Genomic DNA, 13,000 nt, shown 5'->3' on the forward strand with positions numbered 1-13,000 from the left:
AGGTGCAATGGCAGGTGCCTGCAACTCTAGCTGATCAAAAGGCTGAGGCAGGGGATCACTTAAGGCCAGGAATTCAAGGCCAGCGGAGGCAACACAGCAGGTTATGGCAAAGACACACAGGGAGGGTGGAGGGAGAGCTTGACGTGTAATGGGGAACAGGAGAAGAGATAAGAGGAAGGGGGAGAGAAACCCCTCAAGATGCTAAACTTATTGGTCAGAAAGCCCCAGAGTGACCCCCAAACAACACAGGTTATTGCTCTTGCTCTCCCAGTATAGCTAGGTAGTAGGACTCTATTGTTGAAGACAACACCCATTGATTACTGAACATGGGGACTGATTTGGAAACTTCCTCTCTGCCGGTGAGGTTTCATAGTACCCAAGGCGCTAGGTATGTAGGTAGGCTTCTGGGTGAGAAGTAATCAATGGGTGTATGCAGTGGTGGACCAAGAATACTACAATACTGACTGACCTGCCAGGCAAGCGGTGCCTACTGGTGCAATGGTGATGTGACTATAATCGGGGTGACCAATCATTTTGTGATTGGATTTGATGCCTGCTCTACAGGAAAGAATTAATGTCTGGACTGTAAACCTGGTCAAAAGTTCACGGCTCAGGTCCAGGCCTATGGGGAGAACCTATTATCCTTTTCCTAAATGGACATGTTGTCAAACTGCCTTCTAAATATTTCCAATTATACCCATAGATTAATGCTGTTCTCAGCCTTTGTCAAAAAAGCTTGTTTATAGTGGACAGTGATGGACACAGAGATTCGGAACTGGTCAAGTGCTGAGAATAAATGACATTGTATCATTATTATCCACCCACCTCCATGATGGATACCATGAATCTCTGTTTCAACCATTTACTAAGGAGTGTCTCCCTCTGTGTTGAGTTAGGGGGCAAGGTCCAGCCTGTCTACTCTCTGGAAACCAGCATCATCTTGGCTCTGCTTTGGCTTTATCCTTGCTGACAACTGTTGATTGTAAGTTAATCAGGGAAACTCAGGGAAGTAGCAACCCCCATGATATTTCAGAAAATATCATGGAAGAGAGTGCAGAAAGAATGTAAGATGTTCTCTTCTGGACATGGCGTGACTATTACACTTAGGAATGTACAGCAGCTATGGCCACCTATACAAAGTCTATATACGATCAAGCCAGTCAACATTCCAACATGGATTGGGAAATGACTCATGAGGGTCATCTTCCTCCAGCTGAGAAGCTATCAGCATCTTATAAGCTGCTGAACATGAAGAAGTTGCTTTCCTATGGGGGTGTGGCCGCTGGTGGGTTGCTCATGGTATGGTGGATGGCCCCTGTCCTACTTTGCTTTCTATTGCTGTGGAAAAGAGCATGGCCAAAAGCAAGTTGGGAGGAAAAGGTTTATTTGGCTTACATGTCCCAATGACGATCTACCATTGAGAGATGCCAAGGCAGGAACCCAAGCAGAGTAGAAACCAAAGAACACTGCTTATTGGATTGCACATCATGGCCCACTCAACTGGCTTTCTGATAAAACCCAGGGCTACTCGCCCAGGGGTGGCACTTCCCACAGTGAGTCAGACCCTCTGCCCACACCTCAATCTGATGGAGTCAATTCCTCAACGGAGGAGACTCCAGTTTTTGTCAAGTTGGCAGAAACTTGTGCCATGGCAGAACATGTGTTCATGCAGGCAGGATTAGTTAGACTTGGTGGGTTAATAAAGAGGGCAGGAGAAGCTGGAGAGATGGCTCCAGTGGCTAAGAGCACAGGCTGCTCTTCCAGAGGACCGGAGTTCAATTTCCAGCACCCACATGGTAGCTCATACCTGTCTCTAACTCCAGTTCCAGGGGCTCTGATCAATACACGCAAGCACAACACCAGTGCATATAAGTAAAAATAAATAATTTTTTTAAAGGGCATGAATGTAGCAAGAATTGAGATGTGAGAGAAGTGGGAAGATGGATTGGGTTATAGACACTAATGATACCTTGTATATGTGTATGAAATTGTCAAAGAATAAATAAAAAGGTATTTTAAAGAGATACTAAAGGTAATTCATAAAATCTCCGTGGTTCCTACCAGTGTGTGTCAGTCAGCTGTGTGGTTCTAACTCCTCAGAGGGGATGGTCCAGGCTACCTCAGTATCCTAAATGGTTGTGATACATAGCTCTAGTTGACAATCTTAAATTTTTGAATCCAGTTTGAATTTTTCAAGTATCCAGGACTGTGAGAGGAGCAAGAGTTTGTGTACCAAGACTCCTGCACCCGTGGTAGAGAGCACCAACAGAGAGAGTACTGTCTTTACTCACAGAGCTCCAGTTGCCACAAGCCTCCTCCTCCTCCTCCTCCAAGTTGTTTCCTATTGAGGTGAAAGATACATTATGAAATCAATCATTCTGATCATTTTTGGTGGTGCATGTTGACCACATCCAGGTTGTACAACCATCCATCTCCAGAATGGTTGTCATCTCCAAAGAAACCCATGCAACACTGACTTCCCATGTCTGCTTCCTGCAGCCCTGAGCACAGCCACAACCAGATTTTGCTGTCTGGGAATCTGACTACCCTAAATATAACATATGATTGGAACCATATAGTATTTGTCCTTCCGTGACTGACTTATGCAACTCATGTCTTCCAGGTTCACCCACACAGCACACTCCAGAATCCACTTGTTTTCCACCCAATTCCTCTACTATGGCCACTTGGGCCATCTTTCCTTTGGGCTATTGTACAAAACTCCGTGAACACAGATACACAAATGCCATCTTCAGATGCTGCCCTCATTTCCAGATCATTGAGTCTTATGGGTATTCTACTTACATTTTGGAGAATCATTATAGTACCCAACCCCCCAGAAATGCAATACACAATAGCACTAGCGTCTTCACGTCCTTCAGTAGTGTTGCGCTCTCCTTCATAGAGGCCATCCTCGGGAGTATGACAGAATCAGCAAATGCTGAAGCAGCCCCCTTGCCACTGATCAAAGTTAACAAGAGAGATGAAAGCCCTTTGACCTTTTTGAAGTGTGATTGTTTCTTTAAACTGTGCTTGTGGGATTTCCACACTGCAAAGTGAGCTTTGCCAGGCAGCAGTGGTCATGACACTATAAGGCACTATACACACAGATGGCTTCTGAAGGGCAGGGTGGAGAAGGAACACCAGAAGAAATGACACCAGGGCCAGGGCAGTCAGTGTGCAAAGGAGCAGGGCAAATGAGAGGAAGGAGAGCAGCTCTGCAGAGAACAGGCACCAGGGAAAGAAGGGCGGGTAGAACATCAGGCAAGCAGCCATGCGGATGGTGCAGGAAGAACCGCCCTACATCCTGGATCACATGGCAACTGAGTTTTCTTTTCCTTCTTATTCTGTCTTCTGCCCCTTTACTTCACTATTGCTCATGAATCTATGTTTTAAATAGATGCTTTTTTTTTAAACTACTTCCCCACATGCAGAGCTTCCACCATGGCTCCATGTACTACTCACACTGCACAGCTTGTGTAGGGTGTGCTGTAGTCCTGTGCAGTGCACAACCTGCATAGGAACACAGCCACGAGCAATGGAACCCAAGGGTAAAATATAGTATATTTACACATGTCCAACAGAACCGAATGATGATATTGTATGTGTGCATCTACACATGGGTTTTTATATGAAACTTTTGCTGTGACCATCCTTTTTTGAAAATTATTAAAATTCATGTATGTAGATTGTGTATACAAAGCTGTCTATGGCATTTTTTTAGAGTAGAAAAAGTCAACATATTCATGAGTATAGTACTGGTTGCATTAATTGTAGATGTGTGCAGCTGTAAAGAGAAGCATACTTTGTATACTAACATAGACTTGTCGAGATGTGTCATTATATGAAAATATGTATAAGAGATGGGTATTGCAGGCTTCTGTATTTGTAAAAGGGGTGGGGGGGGGGACAGGATGCATCAACATTAAATGATGGGGCTGGAGAGATGGCTTAGGAACTAAGAGCACTTGTTGCTCTTGGAGAGCACCTGGGTTCAGTTCCTGGTACCCACGTGGTGACTCACAAGCACCTGTAACTCCACTTCCAGGGAACCTGACCCTCTTCTAAGGGCACCAGGTAAGTATGTAGGTACTGCACATACGTACGTACATATATACATACATACATTAATCTAAAAAAATCCAACAAACCAAATATTAGATGGACAATAGATCCTTTCCTAGAGAAATTATCTCTCAAAAGTACTATATAGAAAAACTAAGTACCCTGACTGCTCACAGGAGAGGAGAGGGTATTCAAGAGTTGGGTTGGGAGGAGGGTTTCTTTCTATATCGTTTTATACTTTTATATTTCCAACCATAGAAACATGTGAAACATGTGGCCCCAACTATCCAGTGTGCCCTGAGCTGTGTTGACCAGAAGGCTACCAGCTTCTTCTCAGATACTTTTATATTTCCAACCATAGAAACATGTGGCCCCAGCTATCCAGGGTGCCCTGAGCTGTGTTGACCAGAAGGATACCAGCTTCTTCTCAGATACTTTTATATTTCCAACCATAGAAACATGTGGCACCAACTATCCAGGGTGCCCTGAGCTGTGTTGACCAGAAGTCTACCTGCTTCTTCTCAGACTCCACTGCAGTGGAGGGTGACTCTCTGCTTCTTATATGTTAATGAGCAATGGAGTGGGGGTGGGGTGGGGCTATAACCAACTTCTTATTGCTGTGTATATGACTGGCAATCATGTTCTTGTTCTTGGTTTTAAGCTTTGGTGTATAGGTGTGCAGGTGTTCGTGTGCTTATGTGCACACCGAAGCCTTCCTCAACGGCTCTCACTTCATTTTCTGAAGCAAGGTCTTTCCACCATGGTGCAAGTTACTGATTCAACTAGACTGGTAGGCCGGAGCCACACAGATCCTCCTGTCTCTTCCTCTCCAGCGCCACCATTACTGACTGGGTGTTCAGGTCTTTTGAGGTGGGTGCCAGGGAACTGACTCAGGTCTTCTCAGCTTCACGGATACAATCCTTTGTGCTTTAAAAGACCTATAGCGGTTTAAAGTTCCTACAAGAACCTGTGATAAGATTATATACTAAAATTTCATTTTATTTTTAAAAGATTTATGTGTTTATGTATATGAGTGTTTTGTCTTCATGTATACACACCAAAAGAAGGCATCGGTCTCATGGGACTACAGTATAGATGGGTCAAATAGTTGTGAGTGCCCACGTGAGTGCTGAGAATTGAACTCTGGACCTCTGGAAAAGCAGCCTTTCATCCACTGAGCCATCTCTCTAGCCCAGACACTACATTTTAAAATGGATTTTTAAAAGGTCATTGCTAAAATGTGATTCAACTTCCAAAAAAGGATGATTTATCTTTGTCTTGGTTTTGAGTCAAGGTCTTACTATGTAACCCTGGCTGGCCTGGGCTATGTAAACCAAGCTGACTTCAAACTCACGGCGATCCTCCTGCCTCTGCCTCACAAGTGCTGGGATCACAGGCACGAGCTGCCATTACCAGCCAAAAGGTTTTTTGAGTAATTTGGTAAGTCATGAGGTATTTAATGAGTATCTATTAGTTTAATCTTGGATGAGGTCATTTATACCCCATCAGCTCAGAAATCCATGTCTATGTGAAAAGTAAGAGTGGGTGAATTTGTTTTCTGTGCACACGTAGACAGAGAGGTAACCCATGCTTCTGGTAAAATACTGAAAAAAAAAAAAAGACAAATTCAAATATTTTTCTTTGTCTTTATTTAACTCAAAATAGCTAGTAACATAAAAACATTTTTTAAATTATCTCTAATTCTTCACTATTTTATTATTTTTGTTGTTGTTGATAACACTTGGTTACTTTATTTCCAACATGTAATTAATCAATCATAAAAATGTATCTTTAAAAGTTTGCAGCAGGCTTTCAATCTGTAGGTTTAGACTCTAATAAAAATTCATGACATGGTATTTTAATTGTAAATATTTCCTCCCAGATTTAAATTTATGAAAATTCATAACCATAAGAACATCAGCACATATACACAGGTAGCACATACACTCTGCTCTGTCATTAAGCAAAAGATGACTGCCTGTGTGACATCCAGTGGTGGGACAGAATCAAACATCTAACTTACATTAATCCATACATGATGTCAGTGAAGAGGAGCCTGTAAAAACAACCATACAAAAGCCTGTGAAAACACCATGAATGTACACCACTGAGGAAACTCAGCCACAAACAGTCGATCTGCACCTGTTGCAGCCACTGTCGACTCACATCCGACCTTGAGGGGACAAAAATTTTGCAGTGTGATTCTAGTGTTTAAAGTACATACTTTCTATATGAAATGGCCCTGGGACTTCACCAGGGGTGTCAGCTGGTCTTGAGAGGAGCAGTCCTACTTTTTAATCCTAGAGGGGGAAAAAAACGGTCGAGGATGGATTTCCGGTACAGCGTCTTTCTAGAGGGTTCTCATCGACTGTCCCAACACCCCATTTCATCTCAAGCACTGATGCTGGAAGCTGATCTGTAGGTGGGAGGCAACCCCACTGTAATGGAAACTAAAATGCCTTCTATTCTTCAATGCATTCTATTGTCGGTCTAGCTGAAGTTCCAGCCGGGCACAGTGGCTTTCAGGGTACTCTGCTGGTGCCCACAGCCTTCTGGAGTATCTCCCCCTGAGAAAAATCTCCTGGCGTAAAGATGAGTGTGTCAAAGTCTGAACAAAAGCCACCGAAGTTGCTCAGTGTCGGTGTGACCCAGGATATGATTTCCAATTAGCACACGGTGAGACTGAAGCAGAGGCTGGCTCTGTTTTGTGACACGCGGTACTCCCAGTAATCCACCGTGGCCTCCTTTTCTTGAGCTGGAATCTCCCTTTACCTTTGCGAACAATTGGTCTTAGCCTGACCCCACCCTGGTTCGGTTTCTAATTTTAAAAGCACCATTCTTACAGAAATATCCCTGTTCTGAAGGAAGCTAGGACTGTGAATTTTCCCGCTAGCTAGAGCTATTGTGTCATGGAGTTTCGGTTAACTTGGTAGAGAGATCGATTTTCTTGCCATTGCCGTTGACACTCGCTTCATCTGCTTGCAGCCAGGCACAGTTTCTACCTGGACTGCAGGTGAGAGTAAAATATCCCATGAAGAACTCCTTCGATGACCACATTTGGAAAATCTAAAAAAAGAAAAGATGCTTTTCTTAACATGCATCAGCAACAGGAAATCGTGTTTTATGGAAAAGGGTCAGAGCCGCATCTCTCTGGAGTCCACATGATCAGTCCGTTTGCCCTTGGTCAGGAAAGAAGGTCAGAGATCAAGGCCATGGTGTCAGAGGTCAGGGCTACTACTTGGGCTTACTTACCCGTGGGTAAGGAGTGCTACCATTTGTCAGCCAGAGGCCACTTTGGCTACCACCAGGCGCGGCGGGCCTGCACGGCCAGATTTGTAGTGTATCGACTCATGGGCTGCTCTTCTAACGGTTAATGCTGCTAGGCCCCGGCTCTTTATCTCGATGTTTCCTCACAAGGAAGATGGATTACGCTGGCAATTCAATTTCTAACAAAATCTCAATACACTTGAAGGAATTCCAAGAGTTCTACTGGGAATAGTTGGCTGCGGTTTTTGCACTGAGGCCTTCAGAGGTACTTAGTCTACGCTGTCTCCTGTGTGTGTGTGTGTGTGTGTGTGTGTGTGTGTGTGTGTGTGTGTGTGTGTACACACTCTTGGGAGTGTTTCCCGAGAATGGAAAGATGGGGCCTGTCTCTTTGACTTGAAAGGGCAACATTTTAACAAAAAGTCATCTTGTCATACTTGAAAAACCAGCCTCATTTCTGCAGAGGGGCACAAAGGAGATGCAGAGGCACACACAGTATGTCAAGCCAGTTGCTTGTGTTGAGCAATTAAAGTACCATGGACTGGGCAGGGGCTCGATCTTCCCACGGTTCAGACGTTTAGGTTTAAGCTTTGCTCTGTACACAATTACGTCAGGAGTTGGATGAAAGCTAAGCATCCCGAATAGTTATTATGCAAATGAACCAAAACCTTAATAACTTTTCTTCATACATCTATTTCCTCTGCAGCAGCTACCATGTAAAGTCGAGCACAAGGGAACTGGGCTTCATTGGAGAAGGTGGGAAGGCCCCAGGGCAATATGAGGCTACAACACAGTCTCTGGCAAGGGAGCCTCAAGGGTTCAGAGTCCTCAGTGGAAGTGAGGCAGTAAAGGGGGCTGGTGCTCAGGAGGAAATTACCACACCAGACTTGGGAAGCTCTCACGGGAATACGGGCTTTATCAGAGATATACTGAAGGACTTGAAGTGAAGTCAGACAATATGAAATTTTGAAAAGATGACGGACTGCCACTCAGAGAACAGACTGAAGCAAGTGTGAGGTGGACACAGATGGATTTGGTCACTCGCTGCAGTTGAGAGGGAGTTCCTGAGGCAGGACACAGAAAACTGGATGAATTCTAGAGGAATGAAGGGCGTGACCAGCTGACAGATACAAGTGACTAGGGGATAAAAGGGCGAAGTCGAAGATTAAGCTGGATGGGGACATACACACTTGTCACCTCAGGAATCAAAGCTGAGGCAGGATCTCAAGTTCAAGGGCAACCCAAATTATTCAGTGATTATAGATGATGTCATTCATAGTGAGACTGCCTCACAAAGGGGGCTAGAAGAAAGGAGAGGGAGGAAGCTGGAGCAGAAGAATGACGGAAGTCACCACAGGTGTTCCTCGGGTCTCTGTCTTACTCAGCCAGAGGACTGTGGGAGAAGCTGAGGGGCGAGAGTGACCCAGAGGCCAATCTATTCAGTCTGGAGCCTTCTGGGTTTGATATACCTTTGCATCTAGTCAAGTGCAAGGTCAAGGAAGTGCCTGGATACACTGACAGGGTTACCTTACCGAGTATTTCCTGAAATGGCTCTGCATCCTGGGTAGTCATGCCCCAGTTCTATGACACAGCTGAGCTGTTTTACCAGTGGTGAGGTGGGACTCACACCAATAAGTTCCTTACGGGTTATTGAAAGGTTGGTGGACTGGGCCTGGCATGCGGTAAATTCTTGGCCATTAACACATGCCATCTATTCATCTAGTTATGGGACATGTAAGGAAGTTACCCTCTCTGTCCAGGCCATGGGACAGGTGCTAGCAATCAAATGACACAAATAAAATGTTTTAACAAATCCCTCCACTACACTTCCAAATAGTGAGTTATCTCTGGCTGGCGATATTAGCTTTCTTAGTGTGTGCCTTTCTGACACACACACACACACACACACACACACACACACACACACACTTTTTTCCAGAGGTCAAGTCTTTAAAAGCCTGTAATACACTATATATGTGTACTTGAAGCAATGGTCTAGCTAATTCTAATCTTAAATTTATTTTTCATACAGATATTAATAAATTGAACCATTGATTACTTTTCAGTAAATACCCAAACAAACATATTTCATTACAGGTGGCATATTGTTATCCTTTGCCATCTGAAATCTGAAAGTCTACTTAAATACAGTTAATTTATACCATGAATATATTTAAGTTAAGTGGATCCAACGAAGTGCCATAAAACAACAATGAAAACCCCCGTAATGTTCGATGTGCAATCCTGTAACATGACTAGCACATCAGACAGTGGCTTCAAAGCAAGGACACACAACAGCAAGCGTTACAGGAGAGGGAGGGAAGGCTCAGGGTGGAAGGGTTGCTTGAACTGAACTGAAGGAGGTGCTGTAGGAGGCAGATGTTGAGGGTGTCCAGGAGAAAGGGTTCCCTCCCAGGGGAAAGCCAGTGTGGAGGCCCTCCAGAGGATATAGCCTGCAGCCATTTGTACTGAAGAAAGCCCACAGGGTGCTCTGAGCAAAAGTGACTAACTGGAGGGTCTGCCCGCCTAACGGTCAGCAATGGGATAATTGGCTTTGCACCAGCTCCTACTCACTTGTTTCAGTCCGCTTTAAAGTTACCCTCAGGCTCCATCATGGCGTGACTTAATATAATGTCCATGACTGCTTGACTTACTCAGAAAACTGTTCTTTCTTTCCTCTGTCCCCCACTGGGAGGGGAGGGGAGGGAACACAGCGCGGGATACACTTCTTGTTATTTTCACTGGCATTTGTTCATCTAATGAACGTTCACCGCGAGCAACAGCAACAGATCAAATCTGACTGGAGGCCGCTCTGAAGAGAGCGGCATTCAAAGCTTCAAAGCTGGGACACTCAATGTGAGGCCCTGGAGACAGACAGACCCACCAAGCATGCAGATCAGAAGCTTCAAGGAGGGAGCAGCAGGTGTCCTGGGTTTAGCATTGACAAGGCAAAAGCCCCTGGGGTAGAGTCAGCAGGGCTGGCATGGTCATCAGGTGGGCAGCATGGGTGCCTTGGGGGTCAGGGTTGGCAGTGTTGGGGCAGGATGAATAGCAGAGTAGCTGAAACCAAGTGGAGTGTCTGAGGAGAGGCGAGCTGGAGCAGACCGCAGAGTTCCTGCGAACCAGAACAAGTGTCTGTGTTGGAGATAAGACACAGCCTCTTAGTCGCACAGATAGGGTAGCTCCAGGCTACAGGAGATTGATTAAAGAAAAGCTCAGTGAGCGTCGTCCAGTCTTTGAGGGGGAAGCCGAGGGTGAACAGTGTTTGAAGCGAGAGCATGTGGCAACACATCTTAAGCTGATAACGGGGCCAGGAGAACCAAGCGGAGAATCGTCTGGAATGTCCACCCACACTGAGGACCCCTGGGCTTTTGGAAAGAGTTGTTTTGTATCTTTCAAAAAAAATTAAGACAAAGGCCAGAAAGCACATGCCTTTGAGGCTGTGAAGAGAGCTCTCTCTGGAGCATAAAGATGGCAAACTGGTTGAGAGCACTTGCTACTTTTACCCAAGACCTGGGTTTGGTTCCTAGTATTCACACCGGGGCCTCACAAGCATCTATAACTCCTGCTTCGGGGGCCTTTACAGACACACACACACACACACACACACACACACACACACAGGCAAGACATCCATACATGTAAAATAGAAATAGACATCTTTAAAACAGAGGGTATTCTCTTGACTTTTGTTGTTAAAAGGATCAGCCTGTTCTTTATTCTCTTGTACATGCGTGCACACATGTGTGTATGTGTGTGTATGTGTTTACACACATATGTGTGTATGCATGTGGAAGGTGGAAGTCAACCCCCAGTGTCATTCTCAGGAGTTGTCCACCCTGTTTTTTCAGGCAGTAGCAGAGAGCACACTAGTTCAGCTTGGCTGGTTGGCCAGTGAGCTCCAGGGCTCCTCCTACCTGCCTCCAAAGTGCAGGGTTACACAGCACGCACCACCATGCCTGGTTCTCTTTTTATTTTTAAATGTGAGTTCTGTGGGTGGAACTCAGATTTTTATGCCTGGGTGGTAAGCTCTCTACCAACAAAGCCACCTATCCAGCTGTGAGTGCTAGCGTTTTCTAGAAGGATGTATAGGCCTGCATGTCTGAAACGTAAAGAGAGTAAATGTGAACGGGAGTCAGCAAATCTCAAAATCATTTCCACTTGCTAAAAAGTTGTATCACACAACACAGTGAGATACAGATAAAGTTTCTCTAAAACCAAAGGAGTCAGATTTCTAAAACTGGGTGTGCCAAAATTCTAAGAAAATAACATGAGGGTTGGCCTCTGCATCCCGTTAATTACAAACCCATTAATTACAGCTATTCTCAAAAAGGAGTTCCCTTATTTGGTCCACATGATCACATGACGGACAATACACACGCCTTAATCTTCCTGCTTCCCACATTGGCACCTAGCATTGCCCCCCAGAAGGCTCGTCTGGTCTCCACTGGAAAAGTGTATATTATGTGGTAGGTACTGCTTAATAAGCTTAAAGAGTCAGATTTAAAGAGCACAAAACACACGGTTCTCCCCTCCCCCACCCCTTCCACTGAGCTCCTGGCTCTTTCTGTCCAGTCATCATCCCGGCCACTGCTGCAGGAACTTTGGACAGGTGCACGAAATATCTGAATAAAGATAATTCCTAGAAAGATCATGTGTGGAGCCATTTTTAAAAGGTAATATGACTATTTAATCTAGACTGGGTGGTATATTTGCTAAACATAATATTTCAGTACACCACCAGCTAATATACAAATATGTTAAACACAGGAAGCAGTTCTTAAGAGGGGCAACTTCCTCACTGAGAAGATACGCACAAAAAGCCACCATGAAACTGTATTCCTTACAGCTGAGGCAACTCGCTGAGCAGGAGTCTGAGGAGTCTGCTGGTGAGCGATGCCTGCGTCCTGGCCCCCTTCTTCCACTGGTGGGTAAGTGGGTGATCTGAATACAAGCCCCATGCTACAGACAACAGTCCCCTCTCTCCAGCTCGTAGGAAGGTTTTGTTGACAGAAACAACGAATCCTTTATCTTTGCTTTTCTGTGGCTTGATTATCTGTGGTTCTCAGAGGTTGGAGACCAATCTGCTAAAAGCAAAGGAAAACTCAGGCCTCAAATGGTCCACCAGAGCCTGGCAAGTCACCACCATCCTGTGCTTGGATTTTCCACTTTAGTCAGTGATATAACGTGCTGAACCCATTTTATAAGGCTGCTTGCAAATTAAATGAGATGATGCCCTGAAAATGTCCTCCGGGAATGCTGCATAGGAGAACACTTTGAGAACGACTCTGGGGAACTGGAGCTGAAAAAGGACGTATGCTAACATATCGATTGTTTTTACACTTAAATCAATTAGTTGTATTTAAAATATACAACTTAAAAATATATAGTTTCCAATCAAAGACACTGAAATCTAAATAGAAACACAGGTATATTTGCAATGCCTGTGCACAGCTTTTTGGAAAGAAGCATTTTTAAGAAGGGCTAGAGGCGGAACCTGGACATCTAAATTAAAAACAAGCAGCAGTCTGAATAACATCGCATACAAAAAAGGAAAAATAAATACCTTTATCCCTTCTTTCTCTAATTCAAAATAGGCTAGGAAGAGAGAAAGAAAAATTACATTTCCTCCTGAAAGGCCGGCCCCAATTAAAATTCTAAATGTCTCTTA

General features: G+C 44.6%; 1 protein-coding gene across 4 annotated transcripts in view; it reads right to left on the bottom strand.

The window, feature by feature from the left end:
- Nucleotides 1-7,007: 7,007 nt before the first annotated feature.
- The window catches only part of SNX24 (sorting nexin 24), a 135,653-nt gene continuing 129,660 nt past the window's right edge, over nucleotides 7,008-13,000 (bottom strand). For 2 of the 4 annotated variants that reach the window (XM_084779415.1, XM_084779414.1), the window contains one exon: nucleotides 12,741-12,927. In XM_084779415.1, coding sequence (XP_084635541.1) covers nucleotides 12,743-12,927 — 185 coding nt within the window. In that variant the 3' untranslated portion in view covers nucleotides 12,741-12,742. Of the gene's footprint in view, nucleotides 7,132-11,995; nucleotides 12,417-12,740; nucleotides 12,928-13,000 lie in introns of those variants that run through there. The other 2 variants (XM_084779416.1, XM_084779417.1) reach the window with 2 other exon arrangements.

The sequence above is a fragment of the Acomys minous genome (genome assembly GCF_964271855.1).
Source record: "Acomys minous genome assembly, chromosome: 4".
Lineage (NCBI taxonomy): Eukaryota > Metazoa > Chordata > Mammalia > Rodentia > Muridae > Acomys > Acomys minous.